We start from the raw sequence: 13,431 nt of genomic DNA, 5'->3' as shown, positions 1-13,431 counted from the left end.
GTACTGGGGAAAACAGGAAAGCCCAGAATAAGGATCGACAGACCGGACCGTGAACCAGAATGCAGACTTCACAGACCGGGCCATGACATTTCTCCACTTTAGAATCTCAGGTTGATGACCAGAGCATCCTTTTCAATAATTGAAACTAATGGCATTATGATCACTGGATGAAAGTCTTCCCCTAAACAAACATCTGTCACCTGTCCTGCATCATTTCCTAACAGAAGATCAAGTATTGCGTACACTCTTGTTGGGATTTCTATGTACTGATTAAGGAAGCATGCCTGAATACATTTGACAAACTCTATCCCATCCATCCTTTTGCAATATGGGAGTCCCAGTCATCATGTGGAAAGTTAAAATGATCCCTAACACAACCTTATTTGTTAGAATAGATTTAGGTTCCTTTCATATCACAGAATATATACAGTATATAATCTGAAATTCCAACTTTTCATAGACATCCACGAAAGAACCCATATAATGAGCGACAGCACAATGAAGCTCCACCCCCTCACCATTTGCAGAAGAAGCAGTGAAAGCAACAGAACCCCACCGTGCAGACAACAGCAAAAAACAATCTGTGATCCCTCTACAAATTTGTTCCTCTAAATCCTGTGAACTGGATTAGCAGTAATATGGTCATACCTTTCCTAATTCTCAATTCCCCCCATCCCATAAAGCCTCACTAGGTGAGTTGTCCAGTCTGTCTGTGCACTGCCGTGACATCTCCCCTGACTGGTACCACGACTCCGCACCATTTAATCCCTCCTACTCTATCATGTTTAAAGTAATGGAACACCGGAATATTGAGCTGCCAGTCTTGGCGCTCCTGCAAGCCAGTCTCACCAATGACAATATCTTAATGCCATGTGTTGACCTATGCTTGACTTGGTTGTCAGAGGTATTTGAGACATACACCATTGGGACCATTTAACAGGTAATGGGAGCTTATCCCCACTTCTTCCTCCGCCTATGATAGCCGTAAGAAACCATTTTCTAATCTCTATGGGTATAAAATAGCTAAACAGTGCCATCTTAATTTTACTTAACCTCAGCTTTTCTTGTCATTGTGTTCAGTTTTCTTCTGTTCTATCAATTCTTAATAAAACATTCGTAAAGCAATAAATTATGTGCCTCTTTCCTGACTTCTGAAAGAACCTTGGATTAGAACATCAGAGTCCAACAGTATCTTGAATATCCTTGAATGGGAAAACTCAACATGAGGACAGATGAGGTGGAAGCAAAGGAACTGATGTGAGAAGGATAGTCAAGATGAAGTTCAAATTTCAGAATACATTTATTATCAAACTATGTGGATGCAACCCCCTCATCGGACCTTGTATAACAACATGGCTCGTTAGCTAACTTTGTTAACAGCCACGTGAATCAGTGGTGAGAAGGGCATCTACCATAAGCAAAATACGTCTAGAGTCAGAATGATTCGGGATTCAACCAAACTGTAACATTGGGATGTTCCAATTAAGTGTATGGGGTCTTTTTTTGTATGTTAAAGTTAAAATGGCTTCTTTGTTATGTTATGCTTGGGAATGCTTCTTTGTAATGTTAAATGCTGAGAAAGTCTCTAGATAGATATTTGCTTGGGTTAATACAGATAGCAGGGTGCTGTTAGACAATGGGTATTCATATTATCGTTTTTCTCGGGTGATAATGCTGTCTCATATGACTGGGAATGGGGGTTTTTGGCGGGGAGTCAGAGGAGAGACGGGGAGGACAGCGGACATGCGAAAGGCTCTGGTCGATCACTCCGGGTGGTCCCAAGCTGTGAGTCGACAAGATCCAGGTGGTCGTCAGGAATTTGTTGAGCTCCAACGGTTGTGCATGAAGAACTTGGACTTTGATAAGTCTGGCGCTTTTTTCCCCCCATTACTTCTTTTTCTGTATTTCTCCTAGACATATACGAGCCAATATAACTGAGCGTTACAAGTGGGGGCTCGCCCGGGATTTGGTTTTTCGGTAAAGCTGTAATAGTCGTCGCGTTAAGTAGTGCAAAGATGGATCGAGATAAGATTGTAAGTTGGTGTGAATTAGAGGATGTACCGGTGAATCATGCCTGTGTGCTAAGTGGGGTGGATTTCCGCATTTCGGCAAATGTACTAGCGCGAAGGTTGAGTTGATGAAAGGTATCGGGCAGGTAGAACTTATAGCTAGAAGGCATGGGAAAGAACTGGAGTCCAGCTGGATGTTGGTTCGGACGAGTGCCGACATCATGAACGACCAGCGACAGTCCACGTGCAGGGGGAGGCGGGGCCATGGGGTTCCATACCCTCCCGGAGGACGAAAGTGAGGAGGTGCCGGAGGAGGAGCTAGATGAGGCCCCAGGGGAGGTGCCAGTCGCCAGGGGTGGAGGGTTGGAATGGGAAGGTTTTGCCAGGCCTTGTTCCCCAGTTAGGGGTGAGACCTCTGAGTTACCTCCCTGGTGAGAAGGGTTGAGGGGCCCCGTCCAAAGCTGAGAATTTTCTCAGGAGCCATGCCCACCCCGGAAGGGGAGGATGACAATGAGGCATGGATTGAGAATACGTCCCAGTTGTTAGAAGCATGGTCAGTTTCGGATGAGGAAGTTACAGAGATTGGTGAAAAGTTTGATGGGCGGGGCGGCCAGTGTAGTCCGCGAGTTGACAGCGGAACGTCTTTCGGCTTCCTTGTCGAAGTGTTTGGATGCTTTGGAGGAAGTGTTTGGACTGTCAATAGATCCCTGGCGACTTTTAGCGGAGTTCAAAAATGGGACAGGGAAGAGGGGAAAAGCTCTCAGAATACATTTTCCGGCTGGAAGGAAAGCTTACAGGGCTGCGGCGCCGAGGGGTAGTGAGGGCAGACGAAGTGGCGAAGTTAAGGATGAGCCAGATACGTAGTGGTTCCCGGGAGGATGACAGGGTGGCTTGGAATATCCGGCAGTCATATAAAAGGAGCCCCCCTCCATCATTCGGGCAGCTGATTAGAGAGGTGCGGGAGGAGGAGAGTGCTTCGGGCCGAACAGGGGGCTCGGACCCCTGGGTACGGTCTTCAGCGGTTCAGGAGGTGGTAGCTGGGGAGAGAATGGAGAAATCCAAGGGGTCCCAGGGTGGGGCGAGGGTCTCCCCGCTTGAGGGATGGACGGGGGGGGGTACCCCCTTCGGGGGACGTCCCCGGAGGAGAGAGGCGACAAGTTGCAGGTGCTGTAACTATGGGAGGGAGGGGCATTTCCGACGGGAATGTGAGTGGTTGGGGGTGTGCTACATCTGAGTGGAAGCGGGTCACTTGCGGGGGGATTGTGAGAGACTAGATGCTCCGAGGAGGGAGGGCCCTCGGGCCACTAAGAAGGGAGAGGTGTCGGGAAATTTAGGAGAAGCTCAGTGAGGGAACGGACTGGAGTCTCAGGAGGAACACGTTCCCAGAAAGCAGCCATGGAACCCCTGAAAATACAAGCTCTTACTCCGGATGGACTGGTGGGACCCCGTTCCAGCGTATCCCTACGGATAGAGTAATCTTTGCAAAAGCCATCCTTGACACAGGATCGCAGGTTACCTTACTGTACCGGTGGTTCTACAACAAATATCTGTAGCATTTGCCAGTAACCCCTTTCAGTGCACTGGAGATTTGGGGCATAAGTGACGGTGATTACCCGTACGATGGGTACCTGTCAGTGAGACTGGAATTCTCGGAGGGCGATGTGGGAGTTTCGGAACCCCTTGAGACGCTGGTTTTGGTCTGTCCGGACCCGGTAGAAACCGGTGGCGCTGCCCTGCTAGCGGGGACTAACTCCCCTCTGGTGCGACGGCTCTTGGGAGCCTGTAAGAAGAAGGCGGGGGAGAACTTTCTGGAGACCCTCTCGGTACACCCAGTGTACGAAGGAGTGGGTGACCCCCAGGGGCTGGATCCTAAGTGCAAACGAGGGACGGTGTGGTGTACTCAGGCGCTAAGATGATACGGCCAGGGGAGGTGGCATTAGTGATGGGGACCCCCAGATTCCCCAGAGTACCGGCGGGCGAGGCCCTGCTAGAAGACGCCCCCGATGACCTGGAAGGGGAGTCCCGGTTCCCGGCTGGGGCGCTGGTGAGACCTGAAATGCAGAGGCCCTCAGCTGTACAGGCACGGTGGATGGGGGTGATGGTAAGGAACATAACGGAGAGGGAGATCACCTTTAAGCGCAGGATGCCCCTTGCGCACTTGTTCCTGGTTCCCGTGAGACACAATGGAGAAAAACTATTGGAGAACAGGGGGGCTGACGAAGGAGGCCTTTAATTTTAAAGGCTCCCCTGTACCGCCGGAGTATAAGAGCAGGCTGGTGGAGAAGATGCTGAAGCTAGGGGATGTCTTTTCTCAGGGCGAGTTTGATGTACGATGTTCCAAGAGCACTCGGCACACTATTCGGGTGAAAAATGACACCCCGTTTAGAGAGAGGTCGCGGCGGTTGGCCCCAGCAGAGGTGGAAGATGTGTGGCAGTTGAAGGATGCAGGGATTATTGCGGAGTCCCAAAGCCCCTTTGCGTCCCCCATATTGGTGGCAAGGAAGAAAAATGGGAAGGTACGCATGTGTGTGGACTATAGGACCCTGAACCGATGCACTGTTCCCGACCTATATACGGTCCCAAGGGTGGAAGACACATTGGCCTGTCTGCGTGGTGAACAGTGGTTCAGTGTATTGGATTTGCGGAGTGGGTATTACCAGATTCCGATGAGCAAGACCGATAAAGAGAAGACGGCCTTTATCTGCCCCCTGGGATTTTTCCAGTTCGAACGAATGCCCCAAGGCATATCGGGGACCCCAGCCACCTTCCAGCAGCTCATGGAGCGGACAGTGGGGGATATAAACCTGCTAGAGGTACTGGTGTACCTGGACGACCTGATAGTGTTTGGATCTCCGTTGGAGGAACATGAGCAGCGGCTGCTGAAGGTGCTGAGTCGGCTGAAGGAGGGAGGGTTAAAACTTTCCCTGGATAAATGTCAGTTCTGTAAGACGTCGGTCAGCTATGTCGGGCACATAATCTCGCGACTTGGAGTGGCCACTGATCCGGGTAAGATAGCCGCAGTAACCAACCTGGCCGAGACCCTAGAAGGTGAGCGCCTTACGCTCGTTTTGGGGGGTTTTCTGGGTATTACCGGCGATTCGTGAAAGGATATGCGAAAATGAGTCACCCATTAAGCCAGCTGTTGTGTGGTTATCCACCTGTGAGGAAGAGAGACCGAGGGCCGGAGGTAGGAGGATAATTGAACCCGGGGGAGCCTTTTGGATCGAGCTGGGATGCTCAATGTGAAGAGGCGTTCCAATCTCTAAAAAGAGCGCAGACACAGGCACCGGTGGTTAGCGGCCTTGTCTGCGTATGAGTTCAGCCTGAAGTACCGGCCGGGGAGTCGGCACATCGATGCAGATGCTCTATCCCTTCGGGCGCATGACGTGTCGGGCACGGCTGAGGAGTGGAAGAGTGTCCCTGCTCCGGGAGTGAAGGCCATGTGTCAAGTTGGGAGCGAGGGGGAAGCAGGAGCCCCGATGGAGACGCATCGGGCAGTGGATGAATTGGGGTTTGACGATGACGCGCTACCCACTGTTTACTGTAATGTGACTGCTCTGAGGAACAGGCAGCTGCCGGAGTTGAGCCCCCAGGAAGTGGGGCAGCTCAGCGTGATGACCCGAGCATTAGCACTATCTGGTACGTGGTTAGACAGGGTGATATGGCCCAGGTGGAGAAGGCGAAGCATGCCTCCGTTCCCCTACTACTGAAAGAGTGGCCTCGGTTGAAGCTGAAGAACCACGTCTTGTACCCGGTCACGTCGTCCCCGGACTACCCCAGGCGCTGGCAGCTGGTCATGCCTCAGAAGTATCGGAAGACTGTGCTCCAGGCACTACATGATGATTTAGGGCACTTAGGGGTAGAGAAGACCTATGGATTACTCAAGGACTGGTTTTACTGGCCCCGGATGAGGGGGTAGGTGGAAGAATACTATAAGACCTGTAGCCGTTGCGACAGGAGGAAGACCTTGCCTGCGCAGGCGGCGCCGTTGTCCCATTTGCAGAGTGCGGGACCCATGGACCTGGTGTGTATGGATTTCCTGTCTATTGAGCCAGACACCAGCAACACCGCCAATGTCCTGGTCCTCACGGATTACTACACTAGATATGCGCAGGCTTTTCCTACTAAGGGCCAGAAAGCGACTACAGTGGCGAAGGTGTTATGGGAGAAGTACTTTGTCTATTATGGCCTTCCCCGGCGGATCCATAGTGATCAGGGACGGGACTTCGAGAGCAGGTTTATCCATGAATTACCGGGTATGCTTGGGGTTGAGAAATCCAGAACCACCCCCGATCACCCGCAGGGTGATCCTCAGCCCGAGAGGTTTAACCGGACCTTGCTGGACATGCTCGGCACTTTGGAGATCAGACAGAAAAATAAGTGGAGTTAGCACATCGGTCATTTTGTTCACTGTTACAATTGTACTCGCAATGACGGGAAGCGACGTTGCCCATTGATCTGTGTTTTGGGACTGAAGCGGGTGAAATACCTTCGAAGCCATATCTGAAGTACGTGTCCGATATGAGGAGAGAGTTGAGAAGGGCGTACGAGTTGGCTGAGGCGGCGGCCACCAAGCAGAATCAGCGGAATAAGAAGAGGTATGATCAGAAAGTAAAGTTCGTCCGGCTATTGCCGGGAGATGGAGTCCTTATCCGGAATTTAGGACTACCTGGTAAACACAAGTTGGCGGATTGTTGGGCAGCAACCCCCTATGTGGTGGAGAGTCAGATGCCGAATCTCCCTGTTTACCGGGTGAGACCCGAAAATGGGAAGGGGCCCGTCAAGGTATTCCATCGGAACCACCTGTTGCCTTTGGGTCGCGAGGTGAAGGTAGACCCAGAGCCCGAATGGGAGTTTACGGCTAGTACGAGGACTCTGCGAGGGAAGAGCCCGCTGCGAAAGAGACGGGGCCGGTCCCCACCTCGAAAAGGGATACGTCATCGGAAGACGATGATTCGGACATGTGGTACCTATTTCCATTCGCTGATTCCCCGGTGCCGGGAGAAGAGGCTCCTGGCCCTTCCCTCACTGAGTTAGGGGAGAGGAGGGAGGGTGTTGCAGAGCCTCCTGTAATACAGCCGGGATTGGGGGAGGAGAGGGTGGAGCCAGAACCTGAGGCAGAGGTCTCGCAGGTGCCGAGGGGTCCCCGTTAGGGTGAGGGTCCGACAGGTTGGCCTGGGGTGTCACCTGGGGTGTCCGAACCGGAAGAGTCAGCAGAGGAAGTACAGAGATCTCAGAGGAGTAGGCACCCCGCGGAGAGGTTGACTTATACAACGCCGGGAGAACAGGGTGTGATCTCTACTGCCCTGGGAAGTTATGGCACTGCTTTATGCACCTGGGTTGGGTTTTGTGTCTTACAAGGAGCACTGGTGAACCCTGTTAACGTCATGAGGGCATGACTTTTATTTGGTGGTGGGTGGGGGAGAGTGTACGGGGTCTTTTTTTTTGTATGTTAAAGTTAAAATGGCTTTTTTATGTTATACTCGGGAATGCTTCTTTGTTATGTTAAATGCTGAGGAAGTCTCTAGCTAGACATTTGCTTGGGTTAATACAGATAGCAGGGTGCTATTAGCCAATGGGTATTCATGTTATCTTTTTTTCGGGTGATAATGCTGTCTCATATGACTGTGGACGGGGTTTTTGGCGGGGAGTCGGAGGAGAGACGGAGAGGACGGCGGATGTGCGAAAGGCTCCGGTCGATCACTCCGGGTGGTCCCGAGCCGTGAGTCGACATGATCCGGGTGGTCGCCAGGAATTTATTGAGCTCCAACGGTTGTGCACGAAGAACTTGGACATTAATAAGTCTGGCGCTTTTTCCCCCATTATTTCCTTTTCTGTATCGAATCTATATTAATTTCATAGACTTAGTAATATCTATAAAGTGTGCTTGGTAAAACGTACTGTGTGTGCTGGCTGATGATGTTTGGGATTGATTCGGGTGGCAGGGGTGCAGCAACCGACCCAGTGGGAAGCGTTGAGGCAGGTGCTGGGTGGGATTTCCCCTGGACATATATGAGCCAATATAACTGAGCATTAAATAAGGATGTTGTTTGCTGTAGAAAAACTACCCATACACAATTATCGGTCGCCAATGAATGACAGATCGTACACTAGTATAAAATTACAAAGAAAGTAAATTTACCAGTTTCCAACTATATCGAACAGTTAACACAAAAAGGGGGAAAAGGGGCCTATTACAGTTAAACCAGACAAAATGTGCACATCAGCATTGGAGCTGGTTTCTGTAGTAACTGTGTGTATCACTTTACTTATGGCGCTGAGTTCCCATCGCCCACCACAAGTGGAATTTCCCTTCTTGGAATCCTTTGACTCATAAAACAGCCCTTGCATTAGGTGGAATCCTCCAGGTGTCTTCCCTGATGCTCTTCTCTGCACACCTCCTACCAAAGGACTCCAAACTAGACTAACTGTCCTTCAGAAATCTCATCCCGCCCAGCTGTCTTGCCTCCCAAGGGCAGAAAGTTACCACATATGCCAAGACAATCCTGATGGTCTGACATAAGATTCGTTAGTTGGACAACATAGCTCCTTATCTTTAGCCAAAGCCAGAATACTCTTACTAGCAGCACACATTGCTTTTGTAGAAAACTAATGAAATAAAATACCTCACAGTATAGCAGTGAAACCCTAACCAGGGCCTTACGTATATTATTTACAACTTTGAGAGTTATCAGCCTGCAGGCAGCCACAAAACAAAGAAACACCCTGGAACCCATTTGAAGAGAAACCTCACAGAACAAGACCATCAAACACGGTGTCTGAAAAAAGGGAAGGGAGGTGTTGCAGATGGGCCAAGTTATTTTCAGGACAGGGTGGAAGCTGGAGGCAAGGTTTCTGAAATTGATGAGATCAGCATGGGTGAGGGAAGCTACATCAATGCAGTCAACAATGTCGTGGAGAAAAAGTCTGGGCATGTTACTGGCGTGAACTTGGACTGTGGAATCTTCCATGCCATCAATGAAGTTAAAGTCGTGTCCCGAAAACACATTTGGTTTACTCCTCCCCCTGTCCACCTCCTTATTCTGGATCTGCCCTCTTCCTTCCCATTCCTGATGATGGGTCTTTCCCAGAACCCGACTGATTAAATCCATTGATGATGCTGCCTCATCTGATGAGTTTGGCCAGCATTTTGTCTATGTTCCCCTCTCCCCACTCCCCCACTCGCCATGTTGGCTGATCATCAGCAGATGGGTTGTTCAGGGTAATTTTCATCACTTTCAGAGGGTAGTACACATCACAGGAGTCACATCACTATCACTCTTTTATTGACCATCAGTGGGGCAGACAGAGGGTCTGAGCAGGCAACACAAGACATTTTCAGTGCAATAATTGTGATCAAACACCATTGGTTCAGGATGAGGGTCTCCAGTTTGTTTCTGGAGTCAGAGCTTCTCAGAATCAGATGAGTTGTATTCAGTGATGTGTTCAGAGCAGGTCAGGGCAGACGAGGGTAGCAGCAGGTTTTCAGGCTGGGTCCAGGCAGCAGATTCCCCAGACGGTGGGTGTGTCAGGTGATCACTGGCCTCCTCCTGCAGGACTTCCTGCAACAGGAAATACAGACGATCTCTATCAGTTGTACACTAACTGACATTCCTCCCTGCAGGAGTGGGAGCACAGTGCAGGAACACTGCACCGTGTGAAAAGACAGAGATGATACACACTTCCCCACTCCAAGCCTGCCCACTGGACCAGCTGTGCTCAGTGACACCGACACCGACGGAGATTAATAACGTCACACAGAAGTCAGCAGAACCCTCGGATCCTGACCAGTGGGACAGAATGGAAAGTGGAGGGATATGTCGACTTTGTAAAGAGCATTGTTCAGGCAATCCTTGAGAGACTACACATGGTTCTGGTCACCGTGGTGAATTAAAGGTTCACACTAAATAGTCACAGATCAGAATCACAGCACTGGCTGGGAAAGGGAAGTCTCAGGGTTGTCCTGTGGGACAGAAGGTTACAGACATGTTTGATGGGGAGAAGATACCTCCACTTGTGTCTGGAACTGGACACAGGGTCATTAATACAGGGTATTCACTGAGAGATCAGAGAGAACTCAGGGGAAACTTCTCCCACAGAGAGAGAGAGAGAAGGTGGAACTAACCTCAACCCCACCGGGAATGGCTCGATAATCAGATTATGGAGGAATTAGAAGCATAGTGAGGGGTGTGATGGACAGGGGTGGGAGAAAGCTGGTGTTGCACAGAAACACCACCATTAACCAGTGAGGATAATTGTTCCGATTCCCTGCTCTAAACACCATTGAACCCTGCCCAGTGCAGAATGTGGGACTGAGTCACTGAAGATACAGGTAGATGAGCAGCAGTGGCCAACAACTGGAGAACATCTGGACTCTCCTGCCCTGGGAAAAGGCTGTGGCCACCTTTACCCTCTTGTGATTTTATATACGACTGTATATATCTTCCATTATATACCATTAAGTTCCAAGGAATCTTTGCCTGTTCAACCTCTTGCTATTAACTTTCAGGCTTGGCAATATTCTTGTAAAGCTTCACTGCATTCTTTCCAGTCTGAGCAAACCTTTTCTATAATAAAGTGACCTAAGCTCCACACAGTACTTCTAATGCAGCCTTACCATTGACAGAGAGAAATTCAGCATCACGTGCCCAATCCCCATACTCAGCGCACTGACTGATGCAGGCCAGCATGCTAAAAGCCCCTTTCAACACCATCTCTATCTGTGATGCTCCTTTCAATGAACTGTGTACTCATACTCTGTCCAATTACACTCCCAACATGTTCCTGCAGCTCAGGACATAAACAGACTTTCTTAGCTTCTGAAGTGAGCTATTTCTCCTTAGTTATTATTTTAATCTTAAGATAGTGACAGATCAGATTAAAGATTTGTTTTTGTGTTACATCTACATTGAATCACTGAAACATTCAGTGAAATGCTCGTGTGTCTTGATGAACAACACAGTACAAGGATGAGCTGGAGGCAGCCGTAAGTGTCACCCTGCTTTCAGTGCCAACGTAGCAAGCTCACAAGTTACTAACACTAAGCTTTAGCACTGTGGCAGGAATCTAGAATGCCCAATGGAAACCCACTGCAGTCGCAGGGAGAGAGTACAGACTTCTTAAAGACAACAGAAGGCATTAAACACACATGGCTGCCCCTGTAAAGTTTATGCTAAACACTATAGAACTTCTTGGGTTTTATCTTAATCTTATCGGCCAAATCCATCTCACACTCTCACTCTTTGCCTCCTGATTTTACCTTGTCCTTCCATATTTTCCTTGACCAAACTTGAATATCTCTCATCTTGTCAGGTTTACCCTCCTCTTCATAGAGCACAGAATATTACAGTGCAGCACAGTACAGGCCCTTTGGCCCACAATGTTGTGCCAACCATCAAACACTGCCTCCCATATAACCCCCCACATTAAATTCCTCCATATACCTGTCCAGAAGTCTCCTAAATTTCACTAGTGTATCTGCCTCCACCACCTACTCAGGCAGTGCATTCTACACACCAACCACTCTCTGAGTAAAAAACTTTCCTCTAATATCCCCCTAGAACTTTACCTTAAAGCCATGTCCTCTTGTATTGAGCAGTGGCGCCCTGGGGAAGAGGCGCTGGCTATCCACTCTATCTATTCCTCTTAATATCTTGTATACCCCTATCATGCCTCCTCTCATCCTTCTTCTCTCCAGAGAGTAAAGCCCTAGCTCCCTTAATCTCTGATCACAACCCATACTCTCTAAACCAGGCAGCATCCTGGTAATTCTACTCTGTACCCTTTCCAATGCTTCCACATCCTTCCAAGAGTGAGGCGACCAGAACTGGACACAGTACTCTAAATGTGGCCTAATCAGAGTTTTATAGAGCTGCATCGTTACGGTGCGACTCTTAAACTCTATCCCTCGAATCATGAAAGCTAACACCCCATAAGCTTTCTTAACTACCCTATCTACCTGTGAGACAACTTTCAGGGATCTGTAGGCATGTATGCCCAGATCCGTCTGCTCATCCACACTACCAAGTATCCTGCCATTTACTTTGTACTTTGCCTTGGGGTTTGTCTGTCCAAAGAGTACCACCTCACACTTCTCCAGGTTGAACTCCATCTGCTACTTCTCAGCCCACTTCTGCATCCTATCAATGTCTCTCTGCAATCTTTGAAAATCCCCTACACTATCCACAACACCACCAAACTTTGCGTTGTCTGCAAACTTGCCAACCCACCCTTCCACCCCCACATCCAGGTCGTTAATAAAAATCACGAAAAGTAGAGTCCCAGAACTGGTCCTTGTGGGACACCAGTAGTCACAACCCTCCAATCCGAATGTACCCCCTCCACCATGACCCTTTGCTTTCTGCAGGCAAGCCAATTCTGAATCCACCTGGCCAAACTTCCCTGGATCCCATTCCTTCTGACTTTATGAATAAGCCTACCATGTGGATGCTTGTCAAATGCCTTACTAAAATCCATGTAGGTCACATCTACTGCGCTACCCTCATCTATACGTCTGGTCACCTCCTCAAATAATTCCATCAGGCTTTTTAGAGACGATCTGCCCTTCACAAAGACATGCTGACTGTCCCTGATCAGACCATGATTCTCTAAATGCCTATAGATCCTATCTCTAAGAATCTTTTCCAACAGCTTTCCCACCACAGACGTAAGGCTCAGTGGTTGATAATTACCTGGACTATCCCTACTATCTTTTTTGAACAAGAGGACGACATTCGCCTCCCTCCAATCCTCCGGTACCATTCCCGTGGACAACGAGGACATAAAGATCCTAGCCAGAGATTCAGCAATCTCTTCCTTCGACTCTTGGAGCAGCCTGGGGAATATTCTGTCAGGCCCCGGGGACTTATCCATCCTAATGTATTTTGCACCTCCTCTCCCTTAATATCAATATGCTCCAGAGCATCAACCTCACTCATATTGTCCTCACCATCATCAAGTTCCCTCTCATTGGTGAATACTGAAGTGAAGTGTTCATTGGGGACCACGCTCACTTCCACAGCATCCAGGCACATCTTCCCACCTTTATCTCTAATCGGTCCTACCTTCACTCCTGTCATCCTTTTGTTCTTCACATAATTGAAGAATACCTCGGGGTTTTCCTTTACCCTACTCACCAAAGCCTTCTCATGCCCCCTTCTTTCTCTCCTCAGCCCCTTCTTCAGCTCCTTTCTTGCTACCCTATATTCCTCAATAGACCCATCTGATCCTTGCTTCCTAAACCTCATGTATGCTGCCTTCTTCCACCTGACTAGATTTTCCACCTCACTTGTCACCCATGGTTCCTTCACCCTTCCATTCTTTATCTTCCTCACCGGGACAAGTTTATCCCTAATATCCTGCAAGAGATCTCTAAACATTGACCACATGTCCATAGTACATTTCCCTGCAAAAACATCATCCC

At 49.1% G+C, this 13,431-nt stretch overlaps 2 protein-coding genes across 6 annotated transcripts in view; one reads left to right on the top strand and one right to left on the bottom strand.

Annotated features, from left to right (window-relative positions):
• The window catches only part of LOC140201638 (uncharacterized), a 395,760-nt gene that overhangs the window by 118,365 nt on the left and 263,964 nt on the right, over positions 1 to 13,431 (top strand). The gene's annotated exons all lie outside the window — the stretch shown is intronic.
• The window catches only part of LOC140201634 (uncharacterized), a 40,245-nt gene continuing 36,099 nt past the window's right edge, over positions 9,286 to 13,431 (bottom strand). For all 5 annotated transcript variants that reach the window (XM_072266029.1, XM_072266030.1, XM_072266032.1 and 2 more), the window contains one exon: positions 9,286 to 9,571. In XM_072266029.1, coding sequence (XP_072122130.1) covers positions 9,546 to 9,571 — 26 coding nt within the window. In that variant the 3' untranslated portion in view covers positions 9,286 to 9,545. The remainder of the gene's footprint in view (positions 9,572 to 13,431) is intronic.

This window comes from Mobula birostris, chromosome 8 (genome assembly GCF_030028105.1).
Source record: "Mobula birostris isolate sMobBir1 chromosome 8, sMobBir1.hap1, whole genome shotgun sequence".
NCBI classification, from domain to species: domain Eukaryota; kingdom Metazoa; phylum Chordata; class Chondrichthyes; order Myliobatiformes; family Myliobatidae; genus Mobula; species Mobula birostris.
The sequence above is the reverse complement of the archived record's forward strand: the minus strand, read 5'-3'. Positions and strand labels throughout refer to the sequence as shown.